At 40.1% G+C, this 14,357-nt stretch overlaps 1 protein-coding gene across 2 annotated transcripts in view; it reads left to right on the top strand.

The window, feature by feature from the left end:
* Positions 1 to 12,222, top strand: part of CLIC5 (chloride intracellular channel 5) — a 77,661-nt gene extending 65,439 nt beyond the window's left edge. For both annotated transcript variants that reach the window (XM_075750458.1, XM_075750459.1), the window contains exons 5-6: positions 6,836 to 7,017; positions 9,272 to 12,222. In XM_075750458.1, coding sequence (XP_075606573.1) covers positions 6,836 to 7,017; positions 9,272 to 9,439 — 350 coding nt within the window. In that variant the 3' untranslated portion in view covers positions 9,440 to 12,222. The remainder of the gene's footprint in view (positions 1 to 6,835; positions 7,018 to 9,271) is intronic.
* Positions 12,223 to 14,357: the final 2,135 nt, after the last annotated feature.

The following is a 14,357-nucleotide window of genomic DNA, read 5'->3' as shown; positions in this document are numbered from 1 at the left end:
CGTTGTTCATTTTTGTACATGGATCGTTGTTTGTTGAACTTGCCTGGGCTTGACAATTAAGAAACATGCAGTTCTGCCGAGGTCAGTCTCAGGTGGTTTCAGATGATGGCTACAAAGGCCATTATGTTGCTGGGATTTGATAACTTTGCAACCTTGTTGTTACTGTGCTTTCAGTGGTACTCACTTACGAAAAGGGCCACATATATCTTACTTCGTCTTGGAGAAAATATTTTGTGACAAAATGTTTATTTGACAAAAAATGCCATGGGTGGTGGGAGTAACCTGAATTATTGGCGAATGTGGGTTGAATTGGGTGAACAATGACTTGTTTTGAAAAGTAGAAGCATTTTCCCTTAAACTTTTTGAAACAAAAGGTTATTCTCTTTTTAATTTGAAAATGGCATGTTAATTTTGAAGATTACCAACATTTTAAAAGTGATGTGAAAATGATTGAATATCTAGGTATGACTTAACCAACCATCCCAAAACACAGCTTTCTTTTTGCTTTCATGTTTGTTTGGAAATCTTGTGTTATTTTGCTTTAAGTTTGTTTAAAAAAAATTGAACTAGTTTTGTTCTCTTTTAATGTTAATCAAATAGTTTTTATGTTCCATTTGGCCAAAGAATCAATTGTTCTTATTGCTCTTATTGTGCCCTCTGTGCTTTGCAGCTCTTCCCATAATAACTATCAAGTAAAAACCTCGTCCTGCAAAAGATTCCACTCAGACACATAAAATAGGAGTCATCTCACCTAATTTTAGCTATTTTAAATTTAGGTAGTCAGTCTGCCTATTCTCAAGAAAAAAGAGAGAGGCTTCTCTGATGGTAATTCAGCTTTTCCTAGGCTACTATTTTAGGATGGAATGATTTGCCTTCCAGTGGCTCCTTCAGGCCACAGAGATTGGCGTTTATGTGCTTTGTCTGCTTTGCTATTTCTCCTCATCCCAGCATTAAACAAGGAAGGAAATATTTGGAGTTCAAGGAAGGGAAAGAAGAGTCCTTGTCTGACCTCTGCAAATGCTGTGGGTGTGGGCAGTCTGAATCAGTTCTACTTTTTCCGAACCATTTTTCTTTTACTACTTTCTAGTTACTTTCCATTTTGCTTCAGCCTTATTTGACCCACAGAAAATAGAGATGGAAATGACCGATGACGCTGGAAATCTTATGGCCGGTATTATTTAGGAGGTCAGACTAACTGATTGTAATAGTCTCTTTTGGCTTTAAAAGCTGCTGGAGAAATCCTAACCCCATTGAAGTCAACAGCAAATCTTCCACAGGCTTCGATATGGCCAAAATTTCACCCTGAGTACCTAGTAATGAATCTTTGTCATCTAGCCCTCCCCTTGACTTGCAGGATTGCTCCATGCATTACATTTTCCAACGTTTTGTTCAGTTTGGGTATAAGAAGTACTTCAAGACACAAGGATTTCTCTTTGTGCCCTGGAAATAGTTGCACAGTCTAATAGTTTAAGGAAGTTTTTGCTTGAAAAGTTGAGTAACAGAGCCAAAGTCTGTTCTTGGTTGAACTGAAGTAAACATGGAAAAGCTTGTTGACAATGCGGAGTTACTCCTCTTTTATGTCAGTGTAACAGAGAGCACAATTTTGCCAATTATTAACTTTTGTTACATTATTTGTATTTCTGTGCGTGTCAGGATTTGTTAATCTCATTGTTCAACATCAAGTAACCTTTTGCTGAAAACAGAGCGTCATTGTGAATTAGGTATCATCAGCTAAATTGAACCTCACCCTGTGCATTTGACAGATGGTAATATATTCATTAAGTGTTCTGTGGTTGCTTTGAGGTTGGAAAGTGCTATTTTTCTGGCTTCTAACTCAGGATTCTTGAGTAAAGTTGTATAAAAGCATAGTTTTGAAGGAAGAAGGAAAATCACAAAGAGCTTGTGAGTTTTTTTTTACTAATATCGTTGTTTACTACTGGGGGGGATGGCACGTCAGGACTGTGATTGCTGCATGTTGCGTTTGGCTGCATAAGTAGCCCGGAGTGGAGTAGTGAAGGGTGAGAGAGATAGTTCCACCATGGATTCTGTATATGTGCAGGTAGAACTTCTTGGAATTTGAAGTTATATTAAATACATCACTGTGGAGGCAATACGATGTTGGTGCTTTGCACTTGGATTTCACTGTCCAGAAAGATGATTTCCAGGAGTTCATAGAATCACAGAATGGTTTGGGCTGGAAGGGACCTCAAAGATCATCTAGTTCCAACCCCCTGCCATGGGCAGGGACACCCTCCACTAGACCAGGTTGCCCAAAGCCCCATCCAACCTGGCCTTGAACACTGCCAGGGAGCCAGGGGCATCCACAGCTTCTCCGGGCAACCTGTTCCAGTGCCTCAGCACCCTCACAGGGAAGAATTTCTTCCCAATATCTAATCCAAATCTACCTTCTTTTAGCTTAAACCCATTCCCCCTTGTCCCATCACTATATGCCCTGATGAAGAGTCTCTCTCCAGCTTTCCTGTAGGCCCTTCAGTTACTGGAAGGCTGCTGTAAGGTCTCCCTGGAGCCTTCTCTTCTCCAGGCTGAACAACCCCAACTCTCTCAGCCTGTCCTCATAGCAGAGGTGCTCCAGCCCTCTGATCAGCTTCGTGGCCTCCTCTGGACTCGCTCCAACAGCTCCATGTCTGTCTTGTACTGGGGCCCCCAGAGCTGGATGCAGTACTGCAGGTGGGGTCTCACAAGAGCGGAGTAAAAGGGCAGATGTTGCAGTTGTTGCAAATCTGATGACAGGGCTCCTCTTGCAGAGGAGGTCACGTTTGGGATCTCTAAGTTCATACTGAAAGTCTGCAGGGTGGGGAAGCAATTGGAGGTAGAAATTTCAAAAGCAGAACTGAGCCATATTCTCAGACATAGTTCCTCCTGGTCTTGTAATAATGAATCCTCTGCGCTGACATTCCCAAGACCATGCGAGGCTGAGATTAGATGCTTTAGGAGAAGTTCTCCACACAGCTGATTTAGGAGTCACCTGAACCAAGTATAGAAGAGACTACAGAGGAAGATCAGGGTGTTTAACTCAAACTTATTAATTTAATTTACTCCCTTCAGGGAAGATTATTCCCACTGATTGACTTGCAATGGAGCCTCAGCTGTTATCAGCAGACCTATTTAGTTATTTAATGATGTTACTAAGAGGATAAGTCGCCAAGGGAATTTGCTGCTTAGCCATTTCTGAAACTCATTTTGGGTAGCAGGTTCACCAATGGGGAATTAGTCACTTTTTAGTTAGTCACATATTTTAAAATGTCTTTATTCAGTCTAGTGCTGTGACTGGTATTCACGAGAACCCTGCCCTGGTGAGTGCCTGCTGTCCCCTATGTTCTCAGTGAAGACAACATGTAGAGATGTCCAGATTTTCCCAAAATAGTCACAGTATGAGAGGTTTAGAATGAAATCTTTCTTTCTTCCGCTGAGTTTGCTCAGTAATATGAAATATGACAACTCTTTCTGCAGCAAGAGTCCCAAAACCTTCAGAAGCTACAGCTTCTGAGGAGGTTATTTCTTGGTCTCTGCTTACATATTGATCAGATAAGAGAGAAAATGAGAGAGAGAATTTTCCTGACTTTTACATGTGGTGTCAGCCTTCAGTTGTGATCCACTGAATGATGAGTTATTTACCAAAAGTGAAACAATTCAACAGGAGAGCTGTACACAGCTGATATTCCACAGGTGGGGTCTCATCTGGCAGATCTGGGCTGACATCATGTTGAAAAGGCATTTGAAACTCAGTCTTCCACTTTCCAGGAAAATGCTCTCCCTGTACCACTGGTAAAATCACTGCACTTCCCCAAAAAATTTTGTGAGAAGGAAAAAATCTGATCTGACCTGCTTCTGATACCTCTCTCTTCTGTGAGGTCACTGGTGAATTCAAACATAAGGTGTGTTCTCCGACCTATGCCAGCATTAGACACTTGTCTTTCTCTAATGTGGGGGGCTTAGAAGCCTCTTGCTTCAGTATTTTTGAGATTCTTTTACATATCCTCCTACTTTAAGTGGAGATTTCTCTGAGCACATTCTCAAGGAACCTAAGACTTCTTATTGTATATATAAAACTGAATGTTACAGGGCACCTAGAAATTAGGATTTTCAACATGAATATTTGCATATGGATTAAAAAACCCCCTTGAAAACCTTTGACAGGTTTTAAAAATCTGACCGTGTCCACCTAAACTCTATTTGAAATGGCAATTTTAGGATCTTAATTCTCTTAGCTTTTCAAAATTCTGTCACTATTCAGTTGGAAGAAAGACAGTTCTCCCTTGTTCACTACTCTTCTATTTTCATGGCTGTTCTGAGAGATTTACTAGGATTAGAAGAGTTTTGATTAATTAAACAGGGTCATTGGAGTCACAAGTAGTGGTCCAATTCTTCACTATCAGGATATGAGGTGGTCCTGACCGTGTGGTGAATTCACTGGGAGAACTCAGGATCCTGTGGGTTCCAGCAGAGCTTGTGAATTAGGTCACAGATGTGTTGAACCCTGAACATACGCTTATTTCTGGCCTAAAGCTGTTGTACGCAAGCACCAAGTATGAATTCAGATAGATGTTTTTCCCACTGTCACAAATAGGCTTCACTCCAGGCATTGTTTTTGAGACAGCCATGACGCACTTTGATATATCAATAAGAGCACACAAAAAAAACCCCAATTGTAATAAGTTCCAGAAAAGTTACATAAACACATATCACCTGATGCTCCTGTCTTCGTACACACACCTAACACACCCCATGGGCTAGCACGAAGCATCTAATGTAGTACTGGTACTGGAAATATTGCACAGATGACTTCGAGAACCAACAATGTTCTTGGTGAAGGGCATACTGGAAAATGCTCAGCGTTAAGCCAGTTCTCTAAAATCTGAATGTGTAAAATTCAATTAAATCACAGTAATTCAATTCCATTGTCTCTAAATGAATTCACTGTAAGAGGATATAATCTGAGGCTCACCAAGAGAAGGAGAACTATCTATTCAACAGGTGTTATGGGTCAAACCAAATAGAGATTGCTAAATCTTTTGAGTGTTGCCACATGGGGGTATATTACATGCTGTGCAGTTATTACCCTTCAGTAGAAGTTGTGCGGCGAAGCACAGCTGCAGGCGATTAAAGACACCACTGCCAGCATCTGACAGCAGACTGTCAGTGTCAAAATTCAATTTGATTAAATAAGGGATGGCAACACTTTTGTTTTATGGATGGCAGCACTTCAGTCGCTTTAGATGCTCTGCTTTCAGAAATAAAATTCTTTCTCTCCCTGCTATGTTTGTTGGGGTGTTTTCAGTTGGATCGCAGTCATTTCTCCAGTCAATCAATTAAGCCAGGATTTGCCACTGTGCCTAAGAGTCAGCCACAAAAGAGCTGGTATGGTTCCCTGGTGCTCGGCCAAGAGACTTCAGTGGGAGCAAGACATCAGGCAGCTTAATCTGACTTCCACCGCTGGCACAAGGTTTAATGGATGTTAGGGCAGCAGAGAAATCATGTTCTGTGGTGTTCAGCTCCTGCTCTCTCAATGGCCCTGTATGCGCCGACTTTCTCTCCGTGCCAAAAACACGGGGCGGCTGACAGCAGAGCCAGCGGAGCTACCTGTGCCAGCAAGCTGCTCCACACAGGGCGATCGCCGCAGCCCTTTGAAAGTTGCGTTGTGCTCTGTAAATATATTTATCTCCATAGGCCTTGTAGTGCTACACCAACTGAGTAACTTGACGCGTTGAGTAGTCTCCCCTAAGTTAAATGGCCGTAAGTTACTCAGAGATATGAGATTTTACAGGATTAGGCCTTGAATGCTGACTCCCGGCCAGATCTGCAGCAGGTATAAATCACTGCAGGTAATTTTCACCAGCTGAAATTCTGGCCCTAAGCCCATGAGTCATGTTGTTATTTTTTCACATTGTAAATTCTTGCTGTTTCTTATTTATATTGCTTTAGCACTTTGGGGCACTTGTCAGGGGCCAGGACCCCATCGTGCTTGTCACCTTCAAACAGAGATGCAAAAGACCCTTTTTGCCCCAGACTGCAGTTTAAATAACATGCAAACCTGCGCACAGTCATTCAGCTTTCTCTAAGTGCATTATTACAATCAAGTTTATCTATTATCCTTCTGGTAAAGCATAAGAACACAAATTCTGTACCTGGGTTGATATTTTTAAGTAAAAAAATGATACTCTACATTATGTCTAAGTGGCATTTTAAGTCTGGAATTTGTTGGAGCCAGCAACAGTGTGGGACATGGTCTTTAGTAATTGAAGTGAGAGGTTCAAAGTCTCTTCTTGATTATGATACCTGATTTGAGATGTTATCAAAAGGAGAATTTGCACCTAAGTTGAGGGGAATCTTAACAGTGGCTATCTCATCTCTTTTGTTAGCATTGTATTTAATGATTGTTATATTACTTTCATGTCGGTTGTACTGTATCTTCCAGCTCTGTAGAGATCTGCTTAGCATCTCTGGAATTATTGCTATTCCCTTTAATTACTCTGATGGGGGTTTAAAAGTGGTAAAACTACAACTTTTTAGAGCTGAAGTAATGCTGGAAAATTCCTCTTCATTACAGTCCTACCTGGTTGCTTAGAAAAATAATGTAGCAGTGTATAGACTTTTTTTTTTGCTAGTCAGGAGAAGACATGGCACAACAGTTTCCTGTGTCCCCTTTTCCCATTGTACTTTGTCATTGGATTGTGTAGGTTCGGGAGCACAAATTAACAACAAAGAAATGGTTCTTGGCTTTTTTTTCTAGATACTATCATAGCCATTGACAATGAGTGTTTCTAAATAATTCTTAGTGTGCCCTACTCACTTATTCACTGCTTTTTTGGCAAAGCCCTTGAAAGAGGCTTGGTGAAGGCTCTGAAGAAGCTGGATGACTACCTGAGAACCCCTCTGCCAGAGGAGATTGATGCAAACAGCACTGAAGAAGAGAAAGTGTCTAAACGCAAGTTTCTGGATGGAGATGACCTGACTCTTGCTGACTGCAACCTTCTGCCCAAACTCCATGTTGTCAAGGTAAAAGATGTCATGTGAATGTCAAAGAAGCCTTTTTTGACAATGAAGTGCCCTGCTCCGACAGCCATGACCTAAATCCAACATGTATTTCAGCAGAGGCATCTTAAGTCCCAAAAGAGCAGAGTCTCAAACACACTTTTGCTCCTCAGTATTTCCTATAGGTTAACTTACGCAACTTTGTATCTTGTACATGGGGAAACTGTCCCATCACTAATTAGTGGCAAAGCCAATATTACTATCTAGGTATCTGGTCTCTATTTTTACCCTACTGCAAGTAACAGCATATTTCATATTAATTATTTCCCATTATTCTAAAAAGAGAGGTGTCAAAAATGTAGTCAGTTCCCACCCATTTGTAACTTAAGAGCAGCAGTTCATCTTTTGGGGGAATATCTGTTCCAGCTGGTATTTCACACAGAGAGGTCAGCAAATCAAAGTCACTGCTGAGGTCCAGGATTTAAGATGTACAATGGTCGCTGGTATAGTGCAAATGGTGTACATCATCTTGACTTCTAAATGTTGCATTTATTTAATTTATCAGATTACATGTTTCTTTAGAATAAAGCAAGTACCTGCAAGACCTTGGAAGCAAGAAAGCTAGGAATTAAGGCCAAGTCATGCATCTAATTTGGTTCCATGAGCCAAAACATAAACTGAGCCTGGAAGCTGACTGCACACATGCAAAAAATAGAAAAAAAATAGGAAAAAAAGTGTATAAGTCACTAGGTAAGAAATGTGATAATATCCTCAGAGGTCTAGCTCTTTTTTTGGCTCATTTTCATTGGTGACGTTGGATTCAGACAATGCAAAATGGATGTGTGGCCCCTTACTGGTTCCTGTCTCCTTGAGATGAAATGAAAGATGTCTAAAGAGAATTAAAATCTTTCTCAGACAAGCATAGCCATAGGATATTGCCTGAAAAGCATTTTACGGATGGAATAAAAGGGTAAATTATTAAGACTTTTTCATTCGATGGAAGATGTGTGCTGGAAATTGTGAAAATCTTGACTTTAGTTGCCCAGCAGGTTTTATCTTCCCCATGTGTGTGTGAAGCATCATTGAAGGCAAGAATGCTTAGTTAAATGCAGTTTAGCACACGATTTGGACTTGCATATACCAAGTGGATCCTGGTAATAAAAACAAATCTAAGTCATTTCTGAGAACATGACTGTCCTAAGAAATCTGAGATGGAAAACAGCTCTACCATGTGCTTTAAAAATAAAGGGGAACTCTGTGGCACATATGTATGTAATTTATGCCCAGGAACAATTTTATACTGTCAGAAAAATTAGAGATTGGAAGCACTCATTAAACCAGCTAATCCATCCCTTCCTATCAGCTAGTTCATTCTGTCACCACAGGATTATTCTGTACGCTATATTCTTACAGGAAAACTGAAATATCCCAATCCAGCAATCTACTTACCAACCAAGTAGCTTTAAGCACAGATTAGTCCCATTGACTTCAATGGGACTATACAGGTGCTTAAAATTAAGTATGCACTTAACTACTTTCCTGAATAAGGGCCTGAGTGTTTTTAGAAATCAAAAATTTCCCTTGATAGACAATTTCCTAGTCTAAAAAGTCTTGAAATAGCCATTTTCTCCCCAGGTTATCCTAACACTCCTGTTTCTAATGTCTGCTAAACCATCTTGTTTTCTCAATCATGGTACCCATACCACCCTGAAATTTTACTTTGCATGAACACAGATAGAGCCTTGCAACAGCTGTAGGTGGTTACGTCCTCTGACACCACTGGCCAGCCCAAATATATTATATATATTAAGAATAGTATATATAAAATAAAATATGTTAAATATAATAGTTATTATGAAAACATTGTATATATAATTGTTACTAATGCCTTTCTCTAAAATCTATCTTGCTTTTTATATTCAGCTAATCGGCTCTTATGTGGCATCTCAGCTTTAAGTGATGTACTTAAGACGGGTAAAACCACCGAAAACCAATATGATGAAATTAATGAACTTCGGGTACTATAAAAGTCATAATTTGGTGACAGTAGCCAGGCCATTGATTTAGAATGTCCTTAGGTCAAGTAGCATCCTTGCAAGATGGGGGACAGCTAACAGTCACTTTTCAGACTTTTCTATTATAAGTCTCTGAGTCTCTAAATATTTTTTCTCCCTTGTTACTTATTATATGACAAGAAAGAGTAAGAAGCTCTCTAAAAAGTAATCTGGAGATACATCACTAGCAATGTGCTTTTTTCCTTCTTTTATCTTTGTTTTAGATCGTTGCAAAGAAATACCGCAACTTTGAGTTCCCAACGGAGATGACGGGGTTGTGGCGGTACCTGAAGAACGCGTATGCCAGGGATGAATTCACCAACACCTGTGCGGCAGACAAAGAAATTGAGCAAGCCTACGCAGACGTGGCCAAGCGGCTCAGCAAGTCATAACTGACCTCAGCCGTGGCTCAGTATCCCCTTTTACAGACTCTTCTCCTTGTTGCCTTAAGATATATTTTATCATTATGCTATCTGGTTGGCATCTCTATGACTTCACCTGTTCAAGTGTATTGGTCATGGACAAATCTGCTTCTCCCTGGAGAAAAGAGAAGGCAGCTCTAGTGTGGGGGGTGGAGACCCTTTGAAATCTGAACCTAACATCTAGCTCAGCTAGTATTATTTCTAATCAGTATTGGAAAGAAGTCTACTTTACTAGTTTCTTGTTTCATGGTGGAGGTATATCACCACCTGTATTCTATGGAATTTTTAAAATCAGATATTAACTGAAATTTCAAGTAAGCGAGTTAGGAACACATAGAACTGATTCTTCTGCAGGTTATTTCAAGGACACTTTTCCCCCCAGTGCTATTGAGATCCTTGAGGCAGGAGCAAAATATGAGAGAGAGAGAGGGGGAAAAAAAAATAGTTTGACCCTAATGGAGAGATGCTCTTAGCAGTTATATTTAAAAAACTCTCTGAATGCATATTCTGTCTTAGCAGGCCCAAGAGTTTATAGAGTATTTATTTTTAACTTGGCGCAAGAGGGGGAAGCCTCAGTGAATACGTCAGACTTGCAGATGCTACTTTGCATAAAATTTACATGATGCTGTTGGATCTGAATGTTTGAAAGAGAGTGAATGTGCAATTGAGCAGGCCGCCCTTGGAAGAGTGGCGTAGTGCCAAAATGCCCAGTGGATCTGCTAGTTGGTAGAGACACGCAGACGCAGCAATAATGGCGGCAGCATATTGACTCCCGCGAGTAGAGGGAATTGGCACAGCTAACCAAACCACGTAGGATATTGTCGTCTTGACTGTAGGGTTGCCAGTTCTTTTATAATTGCTATCTTGGGAAACTTGGACAGGCAGGAGAAAGTTTTTGTTGCACACAAATTCCAGGCAGGGGAAGAGCTTTCTTCACGTTGGGCTCCAGACGGGTCACTTTCAAGCACTCATCATCTCACCCCAGGAGAAGTTTGCTCTGAGAGCCTCAAAGAGGGCAGGATAAAACAGACAGGCACATTTCCAGACAGAAATTTCAGCAAATATGCTAGCAGAAATCCCTGCGTGACGTCTTAGTCCCGTTCCTCCAAGGTTTACCAATCCAGATTATACGATTCTGAATTAGGATTGTTTTCTAAAACTGATTATTTTCTTCTATCTGTAGCCTCTGCCTGAGACGATCTGCTTTATACTAGTGATTATTTGCACATTACTTTAGCAAATTCAAAATGACAGGTCTTTTGCCTGAAACACAGTACAACAGTGCACATTGCTCTTGATTTTCAGTTTGGGGGGATTTATCATCGTTTTCAAAGATAAAATAAAGCTGAGCTGTAACCCGATGTGGCTCCCCTTCTGATCAGAGCTGCAGAAAGCTGCACTGATTTGAGGGGAACCCCAAGCTGGTGAGCTGTGACCAAGGGGGACCTCGCAGCAAGCTTGTTTGCAGCCAGACAGCTGGAAGACGGGAGACAGCATCGAAAGCCAGCCTCTGCCGTGTGATGCTGATGACAATCTGAAGCCATCCTGTTGCTTTGGTGTGATTATTCCACTGTTCAGACAAACCCAGCTGGGAGCACAATGTTACTCGTTGACTGTGAAGATAGTTTGTGGTTGACTATTGTTTCACATGCAATGGTCAATTTGTTCTGAACTTTCCAAAACCTTAGAAGAAAATCCATGAACTCCCAAGTCTTCCCCTAGAATGGGCTATTTTAACAATGGCTAGACTGGAGGGCAAAGGCTCGCACTCTTTAAAATATTGCTGAGAAATCAGCTGGCTCAGAGAACACTAGTAGCAGCCAGAAAAATCTAATGAGATTAGAAGTGTCTGCACAAGCACATGTGGCTTGTTAAAAACATTTCTTCATGAGATTGGAATTATTTGTGATTTTTTTTTTTTTTAAATTAAGGCAATTCTTTATTTATTTATTTTAATTGACTCAGTCCTTTCCATCTGTCTTTCTGGTTTTGTTTTCACTCAGCATGCTGGTCAAGATGGCTCTGTCTGTTTTGAAAAGTATTAGCAATGCTCTGCAAATTCATTTCTGATGAAAAGTCTTCTATCTGATTAATGGTCACTGGGACTTTTTAACTTTCAGTATGATTTGGCTAGGAGCATACCGATCAACAGAATCTACATTTTTCTTAGTTGTCTTTTTCCAGGTTTGTACTTCAATTAGTGGGTTTGCTTAATCACAGTTGCAGTGGATCTTTGAATGAAGACACAGAGGCAGATGCAGGTTCTTGCTCTGTGCTTATTATGTTTAGCTCCTTAAAGAAGATTGTCCAAACATGCAGCAGATTTCAGGCAAAGTGAACCAGTTCAGGTCTGTCCCGATTTCTTCTGCCTCTGTGAATCTTCACCAATTTGCTGAATCATGTGGTTCTGAGATGTTGTAATATGTCTTACTTTTGCTAGAAAAGGGCCAAAACACAGTTGATCTCAGTGATTTCAAATTGCATCTGTTTTTAAAAAAAATATGTTTAAAAACGGTTCCGCTTATACCAAAAAGAAAACAAGCTTTTTGTAAGATGATTTGCATGTTCTTAAAATCTTTTTAGGATTTCGTTATAAAACCTGAAAATCCCCAAGGCACCTTCCTTTTAATTAATAATAAAAAAATCTTAAATATCTTCATTTTTCTAATAACACTCCCAAAAAAATTCAATATAATGTACTGATGGATATGAGAAAGAATAAGAGGAAAATTAAACAGTTTTCAACTACCGCACCCGTTCTGTGTGAATTCAAGTCTTATTCTGCATCCTAACTTTGCATCTTACTCATAGCTCTATTATAGGCTGATCCAAGATTATGGACAGGTTCAGGCATTCCTTGACCTTTGTTTGGATTTGAAATCCAAGCTCATGTTTTCAGACCTGTAACTTTTGCTCAACCTTTGTGCTTTTTGGCTTTAGCCATAGTCAGAAGAAGGAAATACTGGAAATCCTACATAGAAAAGTGTTTTGCTAAAATTTTTGAGCTCAGTTCTCTAGAGTCAGGATCCATCACCAGTGAGATTTTAAAGGGCTCCAGACTCCTTTAGGCAGGGTATTTTTGGTGACCTTCCATTGTATTTAGAATTATAAGTAATAAATATTAATCATACAGGATTGCATATCTACATTGGCAAGGCAGCACTTCTGAAAAAGAATCTAAAAGTGACAAGACAGACATTGCAGATTTACAATAACTTTGTTCATAAATTTTTTGCAAGATGTAAAGAAAGACATAGTGCAGAGGGGGAAGAAGCCAACAATGTGGATTTAATCATCTACATTTCAGAAATGCAGACCAAATGTCTGTAAAGATGTCCATTTCATCCAAACATTTCTTAGATATTTGTCTCAAAGCTCCCTCTTCAGTCAATCCAACAGTCCATTCATATTGGAACTAATATTGATTTTTCTTCTATTAGCGGTGCTATGGGAGTGCTAGAGGATCCCATATATTAGTTACTCTTCTTTTCTGTTAGACTAGTGTGGAATACAGAGCTACAGGTTACCAGCTCTTCTTCTATGTTTGCATCAGCTTAAAAGCCAGTGCCATGGAGGAATGGCAGTCTGTATCACAGAGAAACTAGACAGCTTTGTTTCCTACAAGAAAGTTCAGCTGAATTGCATATAGCAATTTATTTTAAATATATATTTATTTTATTTTAACCCTGATCCACCTTTCCTCTTCTCTCATCCCTGCTCAAAGTCACCTCCAAGCTAGCCATAACCATTCTGTCATTTCCTCAGTGCTAAGTAGCAGACTTGCTCATGGATGGGCACATGGGGAAGTGTGTTTTAGCGTAACCCATCTGTCATGTGGGATGAAATCCAAAGGCCACGGCTTGCGGCACTGCTCTCACTACTGTGCCAGCAGTGAAGGTGAGAAGCAAAGAGAGCTCCCTTTCTGCATTGACTGAATTTGACTAATTAGCTGAGTTCAAGGTATTGCAAAAATTTAGGCAGTGGAAATCCCACCGATGTAAAGCCCCAGAAGCACATGGAAACACTTACTTTTTGAAATTAATTGGTGTTTTAAAGAAAAAAACAAAACCCAAAGTCTTGTATTCTCCTTCATGTGTATTCTTTTAAGCATCAGAAAGTTTGCATTTCTTATTCTGCTAAATATATTAATTATTCTTGAATTACTTTTGATATTAAGAAATATTTTTCCAGTAGAATTTCCCTTTCTGCTGAATCTTTCAATTTTTTTTCATTAATTTTGATGCCTGCAATGACCTAGTAATTCCAGAGGAGGCAGGAAAGCTGTGAGACTTATACTTGTTGAAAAGTTGAAGGAGGTAATGATTTTTTTTCAGAAAACAGCATTAAAAACTTTTTTTAGAAATGTGTCTTTTCATCTGGGCTGCTTCAACCAAGAGTGATAGACTGTTTAGTCAGGACTGTGATTTTTAGCACAGAGCTCAGCAAGCCACCGTGTTTAAGAAGGCTTTGCCTCGCCATTTTCCCAGGATACATAGAGATGTCCCCTCTGAGTCACAAAATTTCCCATTTCCTTGGTCAGGAGAGATCTGCTGGTTTGTACTGGCACTGAACTATGACAGCCCACCAACTCAGTGCTAGGCGGTGACAGAAGTTCCCTCCTCTCCCCTTATAGCTCACGTGCAGGGAAAGCAGAAAGCATTAATCTGTTTTATTTCCTTCTCCCACATCCCAAGCAACAGTCCAGCCCTAGCAAAGCACAGAAACCCCATCGAATGCTGGTTTTCAAAGCTTTATCAGTCCGTGTTTTAAAGTGTGACATAAAGGTCTGAAGATCCTCAGGCACTCACCACGCAGCATTACAGTACTCAGCAACATCTCAGAGACCGCAGCAATCCTTATTCCCCTGTTACCCCAAATCATTCCCCTT

Source organism: Balearica regulorum, chromosome 3 (assembly GCF_011004875.1).
Source record: "Balearica regulorum gibbericeps isolate bBalReg1 chromosome 3, bBalReg1.pri, whole genome shotgun sequence".
Classification (NCBI taxonomy): domain Eukaryota; kingdom Metazoa; phylum Chordata; class Aves; order Gruiformes; family Gruidae; genus Balearica; species Balearica regulorum.
This window is presented reverse-complemented; position numbering and strand designations above follow the sequence as displayed.